Consider the following 17,436-nt stretch of genomic DNA (forward strand, 5'->3'; position numbering starts at 1 on the left):
TGCCATCTTGGCACTAGAGCATTCTGGTTCTAAGAATTAACTGGTAAAAGTTGACTTAATTCTAGATTGCACACACTAAAATGAGAATAATATTACAAATGAATGTAGAAAAGGGTAAATGTTATGCGAGGTGCTTTTGTTTCCACTTAAAATTCAATTCTGCCCTCTGTCGGTTCTACGTCTAAAACAAAATTAGTTCTGCGTAATCTTCAGATGCTTAATATTGAACATGAATATTTGTCAATACACTCGATTTAAAGTGCAGTCGGCACTGAAGTTTGTGCTATATACAGTACACACACACACACACACACACACACACACACACACACACTAAATAATCTTTGTTTATCTCTACTAAGTGATAATAAAGTCGCTGCTGCATCTGCAGTGCTCTTTCCTATGTCAATTCTGTTCCTTTACAAATTCGCCATAGCTGCCAGTTTTTAACACAGCTGACTGAAATATTTATCAAGTTATGGTTTATTTAAAGAGAAAAAGAAACGCATTTGTCGGGTTTTAGACGCGCATGATTTGTCCTTCTGCGCGACCCGTACTCGCTCTCTAGGTAAATAAGCTGGAGATTTGAAACTGGGCGCGTTTATTTGGCTTCCGTTTCTGCAGGTATCAGTTTCCTACAAATTAAATTTTGTATTGCACTGGAAGGGCTTTTAAAGGCAGCCGTTAACTTTCTGCTAACTTGAATTTAGACTAACTTGCGAGTTTTTCTGGGCGTTTTAGCCGCTTAACACCTTTGAATAGTCACCATTTAGACCGCGTTGCATGGTAACTGTAGCTATGTGTTGTTGAGGCTTATCGTGTTTACAGGACACTTCATTTTGCTGCATAACATATTGCGAATTTGGATGTGCTCATCTAGCTGTGTGTTCTCATCATTGCTTTCACTTTTTCTGAATTTAGCTAAAATATGGAAAGTCCATTTAAGACCCCATGCAAGCAAGCCTCTGGGACCCGTGGTTACAGTGAGTGTTTCTAACGTGTTTATCGATAAGTACGATTTATAAATGATGTGATTTTTTTATTGCTTCGTAGCAGGTGGGCTGGGATCTTTTGCGGGATTTCTTCTCTCTGGTAGTTTTTTCTCGTCACTGTTTGCTTTCTAGTCGTGTCGGGACTGCGATTCCGTAAACTAACGATGCACGTTTGGGAATGATGGCATTTGTGTCTCGGTACTCATTGTCATTGTAAAATGCAAATAGGAACACATTTGAGCTGTCTCGTGTTTGCTTCCCTTCAGCTGGATGTCTCGGGACCCCTGTCACCATTCCTGCTTCTCCTTTCATGCAGAAATTGGGCTGTGGGACTGGGGTCAATGTATATCTCATGAACAGGTTCGTGCAAGAGTTTAACCACAAACAGCCGCGAAAAATATTGAGACCACTGCACATTTTTTTGTTTCTCATTTCCCAATTTATGGGTACGCACCAGTGTGTAACGTACATTCCCCCCCCCCCCCCCCCCCAAGCTCCAGCCTGGGTCTTCCCTGTCTCTCATAGATGAAGGGCTTCTTCCTTGCTTTATGAGTCTTCAGTCCTGCTTCTAGAGTCTGATATGAACTGTCCTAGCAGTGCACTTCACACCTGCACTTAATGTTTCTTATTCATTTTGAAGGTCACTTGATGTCATCTTACGATGCATGAGAAACTGTCAAATAAGTCGACGATCATCTTTCACATTAGAAAGTCTCTTCCACCCCCTACCTGGCTAGTTTTGGGTCATTCCCAGTGTCTCCTGCTTCACCACCTTCTTGTGTACTGCTGTCTTAGAAATTTTGAACCTGGAAGCGACCTGCCTCACAGTGTAGCCTTCTGCCAGCAGAACCAGGATTTAAAAATACAGATTTGTTTAAAAATATTTAGAGTGCTCTCTTAATTTTTTCCATGGCTGTGTTACTGGGTGGACTAGATGAAGATCTAAATGCACAAGTGTTGGCTTAAGTGTGACTCTGCACATCTTAACCTTTAAATTGGAGGGTTGGGAAGAAGCCACACTCACCCTGGGCCATAAAGAAGATAAGCAGCAAGTGTGTCAAAACAAAGCAGAACATATACCAGAAGCGACTTTGTGAAGAGGCTGAGATTTTAAAGGATCTTCATCACCCAAACATTATTGGTAATTTCCAAAACATTTCACCTAAACTAAGCATTGTGTGTTTTTGCTACACAATGCAGATTAAGACCGAATTCTAACCAGTTATTTATAAAGACCGCTGTGAAACCGTGCCGTTTGCGAATGAAGATGCTGAATCGCTTTTGTGCCGTTCGGCATCACCAGGCTTCCGGGCTTTAACCACGGCTAAAGACGGCTCTCAGTGTCTGGCCATGGAGTACGGCGGCGAGCGCTCTTTGAATGACCTGATAGAGCAGAGGAGGGACGAGGGTCTGAAAGCCTTTCCAGTGGCCAACATAGAGAAGGTGGCCTTGCACGTGGCTCGGGGTCTCTGGGTAAACCGCCCTTCGTCTTCACAAACAAGGGGAGTGCTGTATTTTCTCAAATAGTGGCCTGGGAATTTACCTTGCATAACTGCTACCATTACTAAATTACACTGTTAATACAAATTCTATAAATTACTGAATCAAATGGCGCTGTTTTGTCAGTTTGAACTCTGTAAAAAAACACTGGGGAGCAGTGCTTGGGGGTGATACCTTTCCTGGTCGGAGGTTTGATCCAGCAGTCTTTGGATTATTGTGCACGTCCCTAACCATCAGGTCACCACTGCCTAATGAGACTCTGTAGCTGGTGGTCCAGTCTTACAGGAGTAATGCTTCTTGTTCCGGTCCCTTGCAGTATCTTCACAATGAGAAAAAGATTTTGCACGGAGACATCAAGTCTGGCAATGTGGTCATCAGAGGTGACTTTGAAACGGTGAAAATCTGCGACGTGGGTGTTTCCCTTCACCTGGATGAGAAGCTGAAAGGTAAATGGGTGGTTTTCAGGTACTTGCTGTATGTAGTACAGTGTGTGAGAGGTGGATGGTCTTTATTCTCTGCCTGCTTCTGGATTGCATTGCGTCACATTAAATGCTGTCTACAAAAGCAGGATTGGAATTTGCAGATTTCTTCAAATTCTGTTACCGATTCTGTTGTAATATGTTACCAAAAGGCCACCATTGTGTCAGTTTGAACCCTGTAAAACAAGGTAGGTACATTTACTGTAATTATGTTCTTAAAGTGTATAACACTACAGTATTGCAAATCCATCAATTTTAAGAGCTAACAGTACCAGTAAAGTTACTGCCTGTTAAAAGTGTATTCTTGAAAGTAAATTTTTTTTTATCACTGCCATGTAAATCATACATGATAACCTTTCATGTATGACTGACCAATCATATAGCAGGTAAGGAAAGGAGCATGTGCTGATTCCAGTGTATTGCTGGACAAACCACATGACAAACCAACTCGGGGACAAGAACCTGAGTGCAGCCGGCAATACCTCAGCACCACACTAGTCTGAATGGAACAGTGCAAGTTTTTTTTTTCCTGGTAGCTGTAGTGCAAATCCTGCCACCAACCCCCCAAATTTTCCCTGCAAGTTGGAGGACCTCCTTATAGGGCTGGATGTAGATTGTCATACCAGGATGATTCAATTGCAGATTAAGGGCCTTGCTCAAGGGCCCAACAGAGTAGAAGTACTTCTGGGCATTCACAGGATTTGAACCAGCAACCTTCCGATTGAAACAAAACATTCTTACTCCAGCTATTAACAGTAATAGACATGCCTTATTTGTTCATGTAGACCACACCCTAGCAATTATCTGCCTTTTAATTGAACCCCATTTTTTATTTGATGAAGTATGGTTACTGTGCTACAGTGAATTACCAAGACGTAAATCCCACTGATATGTCTGTATATTCAGCAGTTGACCCCAAAGCGGATTACATTGGAACGGAACCCTGGAATCCCAAGGAGGCTATCGAAAGAGGGGTCATTACGGACAAGGCCGACATCTTCGCTTACGGCCTGACGCTGTGGGAGATGATGACACTGTCCGTGCCGCACTTGGAGGAGCTGGATAGCGAGGGGGATACAGGTAATCTGCCCCAATGATGCTTTACCTTGATACATTATTGAAATAATTTTGGTAGTTAGGTTTAGAACAGCTCACTGATTTGTGGCATGTTTTAGATTCTTCTTTTGATGAGGCCGACTTCAACGAGGACGAGTATTATGAGAGGCTGGGAACCCGGCCACCCCTGGATGCCGAAAGCCTGGGAGGTGCCTACCAGCGAATGGTGGAGCTCTTCTGCCTGTGCACTGCCGAAGACCCAGCCAAACGGCCATCTGCCACACAGATCGTACAGGTGCTGGAGGCCAACATGGAGGCCGCTGATTAAAGCAAGGTCATCCAAGTTAGGCTACAGGAACAGCTCAGTAATGGCATTTTGAAGTCTGGCCCCTTTTACATTTACTTTATATTCTTTGTCTCTGTCCCCCCGTGTGGTTTATCAATGTTTGTCGTCTTTTGTAAATTTACTTTACAATAAATCATGTATGCTTTGACTTTCTTTGAATTGTTATCACTTTATTTTAGCAGTCGACAGCTTAAATGTGCTTTCTTAAAGTGACAGCTTAAGGACTTAAACATTTCTGTAACCAAATAACTATTTACAACACATTAAAACCGATGTACTTGATATTAAACTCTAAAATCCATTACATTAGATCAGGATGGGGGGGGGAAACATTGAGCCACTCTTTGAACAGAACTACTTAAGAACTACAAGGAGTTAAATGAAGTTGTACACCAAAAATTCAGCAGTTCCGCAATACTTTGTGGCAAAGAGTTTGCCATCTGGTGTAGGGTCAGAGAAGGCAACTTCCTCTTTATCAAGGTGTATCCCATAGATGAAGGACTTCCTAAGTGGAGAAAAACAGGTCAGTGAAACACTGGGACAGAAAGCATCAGGAATATACATTGCACTCATGTATTTCATTTTATCAGGGCTGCAAGTTCTTAGACGGCTTCTGGTGATGTTAGCTATAGCTGATGCACATTCTCCAGCAGAAGACATACCTGGCCGAATCTACCAAGCGTGTTGCGATTCCCTGCCTTCTCGTCAGGCTGAACACCCAAATACGGCTGACTCCACAGATGGCCTTCACTGGCATGGTGGAGCAACACCAGGCCCTGTGGTGCTCCATGAAGTCATGCTTGGTCACATCTTTAGTGTGGTCCAACTGGTCTATTACCCTGAAGGCCTTTTCAACAACGAAAGTGTCTCAGTGAACACTGCAGAAATAAGGGCAGCTGCTAATTGGGTAATGTCACAAAACTGCCAATAACTACATTGTACCCACTTATTTGGTACTTCGCAGCTCACCTGTTTGATGTGCTCCACGATGAGGCAGCCTACAATCATCTGCTCGTTGTTGACAAAAAGGTACGTCTTTGCTTGGGTGGGAGAGCTGAGGGACATTTGTTGGAACCCTAGCTCATTGTCAGCCAGCTGCCTGATATCCTCTGCCTAAAGATCAACAACAATGCCAAGTAATTACAGCACAGAATAACTGCTAGTTAATCTGCAAAAAAAAGAAACAAAATGGTTGCCGTTCCTCACCTTTCTGACAGCGTATTTAGGATCATCCGGGAGAACCAGAACTATTTTTCCATCCCAAAATTCAGCAACTACTCGCTCCTTTTTCCAACCCTAGAGACAGAGTACATACATACAGTTTAGGTAATCTACAAACACATAACCAACAAAAATCTAAGAGCAAGCCATGTTTACCCCTTTTAGCTAGTTAAACTGACGACCCCAGCAAAAAGTCCCCAGCTACTAACCATAAACTTAATGCTGTCCAGGAAGCGCTGGTGAAACTGCGTATGTTGAAAGTTGTCTTCCAGGCTGTCAGCACTATAGATCATTCCACAGGATGAACACGTCGTGGCACCAAACTGCCTCTGGCCAGCATCCTGAAAAGGAGACGGCAAGCATGCGATCACATATACCGGCATCAGACACACACTTCCAAAAACAGTTATCGTACGCGTTAACCAACCATGTCTTATTACCAAGGCAAAAAGTTATTGTAGGTCGGAACCATTAACATTACATTTAAAAATAAAATATTACATTTAGCAAGCAGATGCTTTAGTCAATAGCAACGTTCAAGTGAGGATCAGAGAGTAGAGTTAGCCAGTCCCAGGTTCACTTCGGGTTAAGAGCCTTGTTCAAAGACCGAACAATGAAATCACTTGAAATCAGCCGCAGGATTTGAACTAGTGACCATATAATCATGGGTACAGGCTTTCAACCCTTGGAACCAGATCTATCAGCTTGTGACCTACAGACCAGGAATGAACAGCCACCACGCACAATAATAAGCTGGTCAAATGACTGCCTCTCCAGGTGCTTCTTCTTCTTTGTGGTCCTCTGCCGCATGGACGTAGACAGGGCAGATGGGGTGCTGCAGTTCAGAGGGGTGGAGATGCTTCCCTTCTGGGGCCTTTTTCAAGGGGCAGAGCGAAAACTGAGATTTGGAGACGAGGTCTGGAAATGCACTTAAGGATCAATTTCAAAAAGGGAACTATCAATCCCTCCTACCTTCTGGAACCAAAGATGGGGTACACACTTGGACAAACTACAAAGCAGAGAATAAACACTAAATTAGAAAAGAAAACTGAAGTTTGTAGTTGTTGCAGTCACCATGGAACGCACCCAACTCATTAGGAATTTTTCAAAATTTAGGTGCATTACATACACAGACCTATATTGATACATACCCTCTGAAACAGACTTTGAACATGGGGAGGTAACATTGCTGAGATCAAAAACTCTGTCAGATGCCTTTTCTGTGGAAGTATCCTAAAAAAGCACATAAATTTTCAGGATTAATACAAAATGATGACACCATAATATGAGAGAGATTATAAGATTATATGCAGACTATACAGCACTTACCGGAGTACTCGTATCAGAAAGGGAGGACGCTGAACTAGTGGGAGTTACAGTCCTGCTAAGAACAATCTTCACTTCCTTGGTGATGCCGTGCTTCTGTAACTGTGCAACAGTAGATTGCACTTCAGATGTTTCTGGCTCGAACATCTTCAGGTTCTCCTTCATAATGCCTGTAAACTTCAGAGCATCTCCAAAGCTTGCACACTTGGTGGAGACTTTTGGAGGAAGCTCTTGCGGCTTCCTCTCCGGAACATTCCTCACAGCTATGAAACCACTACAAGGATCCTTCCCCCGCTCTTCTACAGGTAAAGGAACAGGGCGTTTCTGAACCTTAGCAGTCAGCTTCGATTTTGAGGGCTTTAGCGCGGCTTTTTTGTACATAGTGGCTCTCTTCCCACTGCTGAAGAATGCTGCTCCCACAATGAGTTTCGACTTGACTTTAGCTTTCAGACTTCCAAATATTATGGGAGGCAGGGCAGTGGTACTTTCTACTGGAAGATTAGCTTGGACATTAGAACTCCTCCCCATCCCAGGGGAGCTCATATATCGTCTAATGTTATTTTTCTGTCCCCGGACAGAAATCCGTTTAGTATCCTTTGGGATTATTTTCGTCCTCCGTGCGGTCACAGATCTTAAGGGGCTGGTGAAGCTCGTGTTTGTTTGGTTTTGTTCAGGTTTTGTTTCATTTATCAGCTTCCTCTCTAGGGGTGTCAAGTACAGTGCTTTCTTCTTGCTATAAAAGGAGCCTGTACCCATTGCAGGTTTGACGGGTGAGGTATTCTTGGGCGAGCCCTCTGGTGGAGAGTCACCATACAGTATCCTGGGGGCAAGAGGTGAACTTCCTTTTCTTCTGGGTGAGGCTGTTATTTTAGGAGAATGGTAATTCGGTTTATCCTGCCCATGTCTGATTACTGTTTCTCCTACAGGAGATTTGGGGAGCAGATGAGATCTCCTTCTGGGAGGGGTGCCTCGGTCCACAACCTGCCTCTTTGCCCGAGTGCTGAGAAGTTGACAAGGATACACACTCAATTATCACACATACATAAATAGCATTACCTCCAACAAGTTTCATGCAGACACCCAAGAGCTTACCTCCCAGACCCAGTGGAACTGTGCTTCCTCTTTCTGGCTGTACCGTAAGGCAACATTTTCTCCAGCCTTAAAAACAGCAGAATCACACAGGACTTGGAATTACAATGACAGTAAACATGGAAACATGTGAGGGAGGTTAGGACAATTGCAAGGGTCCCCGAGTGACAGAGGCCCCAAAATCTTTCAACAACTGGATTGGTTTGGGGCACAACACGATATGCTTTCATGGAGCCAAAATCCCTAGAAGAGTCCCTGACAGGATACCTAGAAAACACATAACCCTACACTAGGACGGTCAGCCTACAGCGCAATTTGGCAAACATTAATACGAAATTAAATTTACTTCACTGTTTGAGCTTAAATGTCTTTACGCTTTAGATACATTTTGGCAAAAAGTTAAAGATGTTTTAAGACGCAGATCCGATAGTGTGATGTCTGTAACTAATTAATACTTTTCCTGAGACAAGCTGCCTCAGTTTTGGTTTGGAAGGTCTCGGCAATGTCCGTATAGCGGTGAATTATATCTAATAACACCGAAAACGAGCGAAGGCAGCCGGTCTGATGCAGTTGTCTGCAATTTGGCGGGATCAGCCTCACGTAGACCAGGTTGACCGCTTGTTAGCTACTATTACTAGCTACCTAGCAAGTAACGAACGGTTATTGGTAATGCATGGGTTTCCTCACATACCTACAATATCAACGATCTCGCACGGTATTTCTTAGTTATAGTTATTCCGCATCACAGGGAGTGTTAAGTCTGAAACAGGTGACTGCCACAAAATCAACACCATCGTAAATTTATACAAGTTATTTATACTAACATCAACACATAAACTTAAACACAAGTACAGTGAGCTTCAACAAATTACTCGTCAATATGGGCTTAATCGCGAAAATACAGTCAGCATAAGTGTTGCAGCCTAGGGCTGAACTGTTGTTAAATCGGGTGGCTATCACAGTATCATAACTAGAGCAATAATTCAGATTATACTCGAGCCGTAGTGATATGAGAGGGCATGTGGGAGATTAAGCCCGTTTGTGAGCGGTGTGAGCCAGCGGCGGCCACTTACCGTCCGTGTCTCTCCAGCGAGCCGCTCTGCCGGCGCCGTGAAGCTGCTACACATTCGCGGCTCTTTTCAAAGACAGTTCAAATCGCGCGCGCCGCAACTTCTGCCTCACAAACCAGGAAACAGGAGGCGTGGCTACGTTATTGGTGACGTCTCCTCTTATTACGTTTTCTGCGACGTCTTAAAGGGATACGCGCATCAACATCCTATACCATTTAAGAAGCGGTAGGGACTAGGTGTGTAGAGCTCTTTGTGAAGGTGTATAGCGCTCTTTGTAAAGGTGTATAGCAGAACAAATCACGGTCCTCGAGGTACGAGCATTGCTGTTTTTCCAGCCTTCCTTTACCTGTGAGGCAGGTGTGAAGCCTCTGTGTCCAATGAGAATCAGTAATTATTAAACTATAACTACTTGGGTAAACAGAAAACAAGGTCTGGATTTGAAATTGAGGTCCAGATTTGAGGATCCCTGGTGTTTAGTGTATATGTATTAGATCAGGATATTGAACCATGAAGAAAACACTGCAATTCATGTTTTTTGTTTATGAGTTACTTTCTAAATAAATTAAATTGTATTTTACCTCAGTATGGCAACCTAAAGCAGGAGAGTTGCATTGGCAGGAACTGGAAGTGAGTAACAACAGTCAGTATGTGTAAAAATAGGAGAGATTTGATGTGAAATCCTTTCTACTTTTAAAAAGCCATGTGAATATAGCATTGATATAAAGGATGTGACACATAAAACAATTTATGGACTGAATAATGTTCATATCAGTGGATGACAAAAACTGCACTGTAGTAACTGCAAGTCAGAATTAGGTGCTTTCCACAGTGTCCTGATTTTCCAGTCTATAACTGAAAAATGGCAAAGCGCTTTTCCATTCCAAGCCAACAATTTCCCTCTGCATCTTCACAAGGAGAGATTTCACTGTTAAAATCACATAATTACAAAGGAGAAGCAATTCATTTGCTCAGAAAACGTCAACAGACCATCTGGGAGATTGATAAATATTCTACATCAACATGAAAAAAATGTGAGCAATCATAATCACAGTAATAGGTAATTGATTATCGATGAAAGCACCGGCACTACCTAGAACCACTTAATATACTACATTGAAGGAACCCTGGAATCATCAGCACATGTGCAGGGATAATCGACATTCCAGCTGGTGTTTCTCAGACCAATGTGAGTGCCCTAGTCAAGTTTGCTGATGAGAATAAATTGTCCCTAAAGTACTGTAGGTCTCTCCACAGATGGCTACAATGCACAGGGTGGAGAACACAACTCATTCTTGACAAAAATTCACACACTGAATCTGAAAATTATCTTCATTAAATGTGTATGCCATTCCCTGCATCTTTGCAGCTCCAAAACACTCACTGTTCTTCCGCAAAATGTTAAGCCACGTAACGTTCCTGACATATACTTGGCCCTCCATTGCTGTCCTATAACAAATTATTGCAAGAGGATTTTGCACCACTATTTTTTGGTGATATCCCACTGATGATATGGCAGCAACAAAATATAGCTTGCCATCAGATCGTATAAGAGAGGTTCCCACAGAGATTCTGTCTAAAATGACAGCCTTGTGCATCACAAAGTGCTCTGACATACTCAGTCCAGTCAAAATCTTCAGTTGAGAACCTTTTATCATTCTTTTCTGCAGCAAGTAATTGTGCCTCAGTGATTCCAGAGTCGGAATGACATAATTAAATGGGATCAGAGGAATCAATTAACAAATCAATGAACAAATGTCTTGGTGCCTCATTATCTAAATGGCATAGTAAAAAGTTTTTCCATGCTTTTCAGGTAGGGGCGTCTGAGGGGCATGGAGACCTCGGTCAACAATGTCCACTGGGAGGGACTTTGGTTAGCTGGTTGGAGTGAGATTTTCAATTAGAGACACACACATTTGCATGTAACAGTTTTATTACCTTGTAATTTGTAGCATTTGCAAACTACCCCAATGCTATACATGTAGTAAATTTATTGGTTCATAATGAAATAATGTAGATTTGTCATAAGATTTCTTGCATGAGCATGAGAGTCTGAAAGCGTCAGTGTTGCGCCAGATGTGTGAGAGTTAGCAACCCAGATTCTCTCCTCAAACATTGAGTTTAGTGCTGCCAGGCCTCAAAATGACAAATCCTTCTTCATTACTGTATGAAGGCAGTGAATTCACTGAGACAGTAATACTGCAGAAAATAAAGTAAAACTGGAAGACATTGAGAAATTATGTAAAGACAGTTTGTTTGCAGAGGTCTTTGCTAACATACAGTATTCAGTCTACACGGTTTATTTGTTGCAACAGTAGATTTCAACTATATTTAAGTCTTTCTCGCAGAATGCGTATTAGGTTGATGAGCTATAAAACACTTTTAGTTATCTTTCTATATACGACTGGTCCTTGATGTTAATCAGTACTTTTCGGTGGCAGAGAAAGCCTTGCAAATCTGTCCAGAGCTGATACGCATGGACACCCCGTTGCGCCGGGACAAAGCGGAAAGGCCCCCTCCTTCGACTCGGAAACTTCCTGTCGCCGTTTTCCATGCTTTTATTGTACTCTGGCGGTCTTTCAGTGGAGAATCGTCCGCATATAGCACTTTAAAAAGATCGACTAAATTTGCTTCTTATTTTATCAGTCTTAGAACAAAATGGTGTTTTATTTCACGAGCGCAGGTGAGTTTCCGGTGACACAGACGTGGAATACATGTCTGGTTAGCTCGTTAGCCAACAGACAACTTCCGATTTCACAGCATTAGGATAGATGATCGATTATTGTCAGTTATATTGCTGGCAAAATGGTTGATAGTTCATTTTTACGCAGTGATCTGTTTTCTGTAATCAAACGAGAAATACACCTGGTTGCTGTACTGTAACTAGCTAGCTATCTAGCTAATTGCTCTTTTTCTGGATGTATCCTAGATGTGATACATTTAGATCTGCCAGATTATCTTTGTCCAGTAGCATATCTCTGTAATGTATAACGTAATGTCAGGATTGTTGTCTCTAATGAGCAGCTAATAAACGAATAATGTTCTTTATGTTCTGGTGTGTACTGATCATTTTATAAGCGATGCTTAAATTAAGCGCTGTTTTCTTTTACAGTTGTGACACCACCTTACACTATATATATGGGAAAAGACAAATATGAAAGTAAGTAACCAGCTGTTCAGTAATTATGTTTTTAGGGATATACTTGAGCAAGCGTGGACTAGGAACCAAAGTGCTCCCGGTTCAGGTACCGGGGGGCAGCTTTAATCGACGCACTGAACTGAATGCCATGTAAAGAAGTGTATTTTACATAAATATATTACAACTTATTGCCGTTTAATTAATATGTATGCGGATGCTGAATGTCAAATGGTGCATCAAATTGCTGTTTCACTTGGACGCATTTTCCAACATTAAACAGCAGTTTGTGTTCAACAGATGAAGATCTTATTAAATATGGATGGCCCGAAGATATTTGGTGAGAAACCGTTTTCCCCCCAATCTTCTGTCAGGCTGGGAATTAGTTAATGTATGCAGTGACAATGACACTGATCACTCAAAGATCTAACGGGTATTAGAAATGATACACAGATCTCCGTGTGTAGTTTAAATGAACATCCACAAGGTGGCCTTTAAGATTTAGTTTAGAGGGGGTTTAGATAGGTAAACAAGTCTTCTTGTCTGCAGAAACTACGGGAATCTTAAATTGGTTTATTATTAATTATTTGACTGACTCCCCACGTAAGTTGGCAATTTATAATCCAGTTGCAAAGAAATGGTTAGATGGTCATTATAGGGAAGCAATATTAACCAGAGTGTCCAATCTTTTTACAGCAGCATATGATTTGAAGCCTATAGATATAACAGTACTTTCAAAAATATTTTTCACAGCTATAAACTTTAACTCGGTTTGTGTTGTTTATTTTGCCAGGTTTCATGTGGATAAGCTGTCGTCTGCCCATGTCTACTTGAGAATGCCTAAGGTACTGGGGATGACTTACGATATCCATACCATTTGTCCCTTAAACAGTGTTTTTTTTCTAGGTATATTATACATTATTTTCTGTTTTAGTCTTTGGTTTTTCTGCCTTTATTCTGCTGGTGTTGGGAGAGGTTACAGGCTGAACAGGTTTTCACAGGATGCAGACAGGAACCTTGCTGAACCCGCCTGGGAAAACTAGGAAACTGGCATAAATGAAATTCCATGGAGTTCCACACTGTATGCTGTGTTATGTGTTTTTATATAGAGTGTCATGAAAATGTAATCCATTCATTAAATTTTAGGGGACAACAATAGAGGACATACCTAAAGAGGTCCTCGTCGATTGTGCACAGCTTGTGAAAAACAACAGCATCCAAGGTAACCTTTGTACCAGCAGATTAGAATTAGTGTATAACGGAAATTACCATCTTCATGTGTTATGTACCTATAGACAATACAGTATTACAGAACTGATGTGCTATAATCACAGCTAAAAATGTATTGCTGCTTGTTAATTTGGCTTGTATTATAAGGATTTGCTGTAATAAATTTACATGCACTTTTTTTGAAAATGTTTTTTCTTTTGTAAATTAATTTCTGCAAATTGTTTTGAATTACGACCGACGTCTTTTTGTCAGTTGGAAAATGAACATGTTTTTGACAGGGTGCAAAATGAACAACATTAATGTTGTGTACACGCCGTGGGGCAACCTGAAGAAGACAGCGGATATGGACGTGGGTCAGATAGGCTTTCACCGGCAGAAGGAGGCAAGTGCATTAACAGTAGATGCCTGTGGTCGTTTGGATCCGTCCGTTAATGACTGTGCGGTTCTGACGGTCCTGTGCGAATCGGAAAGTACACCTCTGATACTAATGAATATTCACACGTTCAGTTAGTTGTCTGATTGTTATTCGTTTCCACGGCATCATTATTATGAGATGGTCTCACGGATCTGTTATAGTAGGATTACTATTTTGCATGTTTTAATTTAATAACATTTATGTTCATTAGGAAAACCACCAGCAGTGAGCAGAGTAATATATAGTTTATCTGACAGCATTATTATTAGATATCAGGGCCATTTTTGAGGAGAAAGAAATTCTTATTTTTTTTAGTGTTGGTCTTAATTTGCATATGTTCTAATGTTAAATAGTTTTTTTTTTTTTTTAAATATACACTTACTGCCCCGAAAAATAGCTTTAAACATTTTTTCTTTGATGACATAATTCTTTCGCACAGTACAGTAATGGCAATTTTTCACTGCACTTGAAATAATGTCAACGTACGCAGGTGAAAGTTGTAGCAGTGGAAAAGAAAATCAACGAGATTGTGAACCGGCTGGAGAAGACGAAAGAGGAGCGATATCCAGACCTAGCGGCCGAGAAGGAATCCCGGGACAGGGAGGAGAGAGCCGAGAAGAAAGCGCAAATCCAGGAGTTAAAAAAGAAGGAGAAGGAGGATGTGAAGAGGAAGAAGGAGATGGAGGAGCTAAGGTGAAAATTAAAACGCGGAGGGCTTTTTCTGACGTTGTCCAAATCGAGAGGCATCGATTTTATTTTGGTCTTTAGTCTCACCCTTGTTACATCCTGGTTATTATTGTGAGAGGAGTAAATGAGATAATCATGGAAAATCCAAAGGTTATAAAAAAACAAACAAATGCTCATCAGTGCCCTGGAGTTTATGAGCTGTTATAGTTACATTTTTATTTTTTGATTTCCTGTAGGAGTTACTTGTCTCTTATGAAAAGTGATAACATGACGACGAACGAGGTAAGTTAGGGTGCAGCCTCGAGTGGGCGTGTAAAAATGTTACGGCATTTTACACATCCAGTTTTTGTTCCAAATGTCTCATGATTTTGTGATGCGTCACGAGATTTTGTATACAAATAATCATTGCTTTTAGCCTGGAGATGTCATCGTTCATTTTATTTTCCTTCTGTAGGATGGAAATGATTCTGATGACTTCATGTAGAGCGTGAAGAGCATCGAGGCTGCCCGATTCTCGCCCGTCCCTTTAATTAAAAACCAAAGTGCTCTGTCACCATTCATGCGAACACTTAAGGTGCCAGTTTGCGTGCTGACGATGTTTCCAGTGGAGCTGAGAGCTCTGTTCAGCTGCCAGACTCTAAAAGGAAATCTGCCACCTTACAGCTTCCTATTAACCGATTAACCACTGCATCACACAAACCTCGAAGCTGACGAACAGTGTGGGACATGAGGAGAAATCATTGGTGCTGATGTATTTCGTGAGCCAGTTATATTACCCCAGAGGGTGCTGTTTGTAGCGTGACCTTCAGAAGATCCTGCAGATCAGCCAAGTCGGCATGAGACACTGAATTCTTGTGGGAACTGGTCTTGGTGTGAAGGGTTATCTGTGTGTTTTGTTTATTAACGTAATCTCTGCTTATGTCCTGCAATGGCAGCCGGAGTGAAATGCGAATTTGTCTTCAGCCACTGTCTTTTTTAGACATGTTATCGGGGACTGTATCTCAGCATGCTCAGTTTCAGAAACTTCATTATACGACGGGTGATCGTCTTGGCAAAAAAAATAAAATAAAAACGACATATATCTACTGAGGTTTTCTGCAACATTAAAACTGCTAAAAGAGAAATCAAGCTTGATTTTAAATAAACATTTAGTTCATCTAAGTGTTTGTAAGTTAAACAGTGTAGATGGTTTAAGCAATCCCCCCGCCCTACCCAGACACCACACATTTAGCCGAATTTCATTAAAGCATGGTACTATTTTTTTAGGAAGCCTAAAGTGTGTCTGAATTGCAGAAACCATGACTTTTTTTTTTTTTTGCTGGTTTGACATCTGTTTAGTTGTCAAAATCAAAAACAAACGTTTCACACTGCCTGTGTCTTTGTCTACTACATTTATTAAACACTGTTAAGTTCAGTTAAAGGAAGTCTTAAAACCTTAATTGGGTCATTGTATTATTTGCTATGACATTGTGTTGTAATTATAGGGTGTCTGCTACAGAGCAGTGGAATGACCATAAAACTTTTCCCAGAATTGTCGCAGATTTATTGTTGGGTGGCTGTTTTTGGTTTAATTGGCTTATGTTGTTCTCTCCATATTTATTGAAGTTTAGGGGCGGGAGGGGGGGTAAAGTTCCTCATGTTGAACCAAAGGTATCTGTTAGTGGTCAGCAATCAGATTTCTATTACACAGGTGAACAATGAGGGTATAATGTTATAATGATGATCTGCTCCTTAGGTGGGTGAGGATTGTTGAATGGCTTAGATGAACATTTCTCAGCCCGGTTCTCGTGGACCCCCAGACAGTCCGTGTTTTTGCTCCTCACCAGCTCCCGGTTCTCCGAGGACGGAATTGTGAAACACTTGGTCTAGATGACTCAGTGGATTTAAAAATGGCAGGTGGGTGAAATCGCATCAGGCGACGCCGAAGTTCACACTGTGACCTCGCACCTCCAGGGTTGTGGGTTCGACTCGCATGTTCTCCCTCTGTTTTCAGGGTTTCTTCCAGGTACACCAGTATGTTTCAAGAATAAAACATCCACATCGCATGTTCGAAGAACAGCGTTTTTGTATGGTGCCAAAAATGTACGATTTTTCATCAGTGTTAATTAAGCGACGACAAAATACAGGACACTAGAATATAGATTGCAGTTAATTGCGTTTGAAACAGCTTGATGTACCGTTTGAAGTATGTATTCAAAGAGTTTTGGCCTTGAAATTGAAAATGTAATTAGGCAAATTTTTGGCCTGTTTGAAATCCAAGAAAAGTAGAACTGTATTTATTCAGTCATCTGTTTTTCAGCTTAATCATTCATAATTTCCAGATTTGCTCTGCAAACCTACTACTTAAAATGTGCAGGAAAGAAAAATGCTAAATTTTACACCAGATGAAGTGAATTAGCTAAGCTGGTGGCCTCTGTGTCTGGTTCCTCTGCCAAACAGACCTTTGTTGTGTTTGTTGTGTAGAAATGAGCATAATTTGAAGTGCGTTAGTGAGCAGTGTGCTGCTGGGCATTCGCACGCTGTGGTTTATACTGGGGGTGCCGGGACACCCTCCTTTATGGGTATCGCTGAACTGGGACCCAGGGCTTGTTGGATTTTCTATTAAAAATAAACTCTGCTAAAATATACCTGCATAAATCTGCGTTGGCATCTGTTTTGTGTCACGTCAATTCTATTAAATTAATATAAAGTGCAGAGGTAAATTAAATATGGGAGGTTTTTATTGTATGCCCTGTGTTACCTTGATTAAAAATATCTCTTTGTTCTATTAGTCATATTTGCCAGGAAATACTAGAAGCCTGCGTACTGGGCTCCTCACCAATCCTTATTTTGCAGCCTTTTATAACCACCTGGTTGTGTTTATTAAATCTCTGATCGCACACTGTTGCAAAA

The 17,436-nt window shown here is 41.4% G+C and overlaps 3 protein-coding genes across 7 annotated transcripts; 2 read left to right on the top strand and 1 right to left on the bottom strand.

The window, feature by feature from the left end:
* The first annotated feature begins 523 nt into the window (after positions 1-523).
* pbk (PDZ binding kinase) lies at positions 524-4,521 on the top strand. 5 transcript variants are annotated; one of them, XM_048986311.1, is made up of 8 exons: positions 524-624; positions 922-983; positions 1,259-1,352; positions 1,994-2,133; positions 2,296-2,465; positions 2,809-2,938; positions 3,878-4,051; positions 4,147-4,521. In XM_048986311.1, the coding sequence occupies exons 2-8, from the start codon at positions 929-931 to the stop codon at positions 4,353-4,355; spliced, it is 972 nt and encodes a 323-aa protein (XP_048842268.1). In that variant the 5' UTR covers positions 524-624; positions 922-928; the 3' UTR covers positions 4,356-4,521. The 5 variants fall into 5 exon arrangements, with proteins under 5 accessions (XP_048842268.1, XP_048842270.1, XP_048842272.1 ...); XM_048986313.1 differs by having other exon boundaries at positions 3,881-4,051; XM_048986312.1 differs by lacking the exon at positions 524-624 and adding an exon at positions 762-786.
* A 1-nt stretch (position 4,522) lies between these two features.
* Positions 4,523-9,238, bottom strand: esco2 (establishment of sister chromatid cohesion N-acetyltransferase 2). Its single transcript, XM_048986307.1, has 11 exons — positions 9,083-9,238; positions 8,013-8,078; positions 6,924-7,920; positions 6,746-6,827; positions 6,567-6,603; positions 6,339-6,468; positions 5,804-5,935; positions 5,580-5,669; positions 5,343-5,486; positions 5,036-5,220; positions 4,523-4,878 (listed from the first exon to the last, which is right to left on the bottom strand). The coding sequence occupies exons 2-11, from the start codon at positions 8,066-8,068 to the stop codon at positions 4,749-4,751; spliced, it is 1,983 nt and encodes a 660-aa protein (XP_048842264.1). The 5' UTR covers positions 8,069-8,078; positions 9,083-9,238; the 3' UTR covers positions 4,523-4,748.
* Positions 9,239-11,581: 2,343 nt separating this feature from the next.
* ccdc25 (coiled-coil domain containing 25) lies at positions 11,582-15,958 on the top strand. The gene is made up of 9 exons (XM_048986319.1): positions 11,582-11,759; positions 12,189-12,236; positions 12,513-12,552; positions 13,006-13,057; positions 13,359-13,434; positions 13,721-13,824; positions 14,348-14,550; positions 14,781-14,826; positions 14,999-15,958. The coding sequence occupies exons 1-9, from the start codon at positions 11,735-11,737 to the stop codon at positions 15,026-15,028; spliced, it is 624 nt and encodes a 207-aa protein (XP_048842276.1). The 5' UTR covers positions 11,582-11,734; the 3' UTR covers positions 15,029-15,958.
* Positions 15,959-17,436: the final 1,478 nt, after the last annotated feature.

This window comes from Brienomyrus brachyistius, chromosome 19, assembly GCF_023856365.1.
Source record: "Brienomyrus brachyistius isolate T26 chromosome 19, BBRACH_0.4, whole genome shotgun sequence".
NCBI lineage: Eukaryota > Metazoa > Chordata > Actinopteri > Osteoglossiformes > Mormyridae > Brienomyrus > Brienomyrus brachyistius.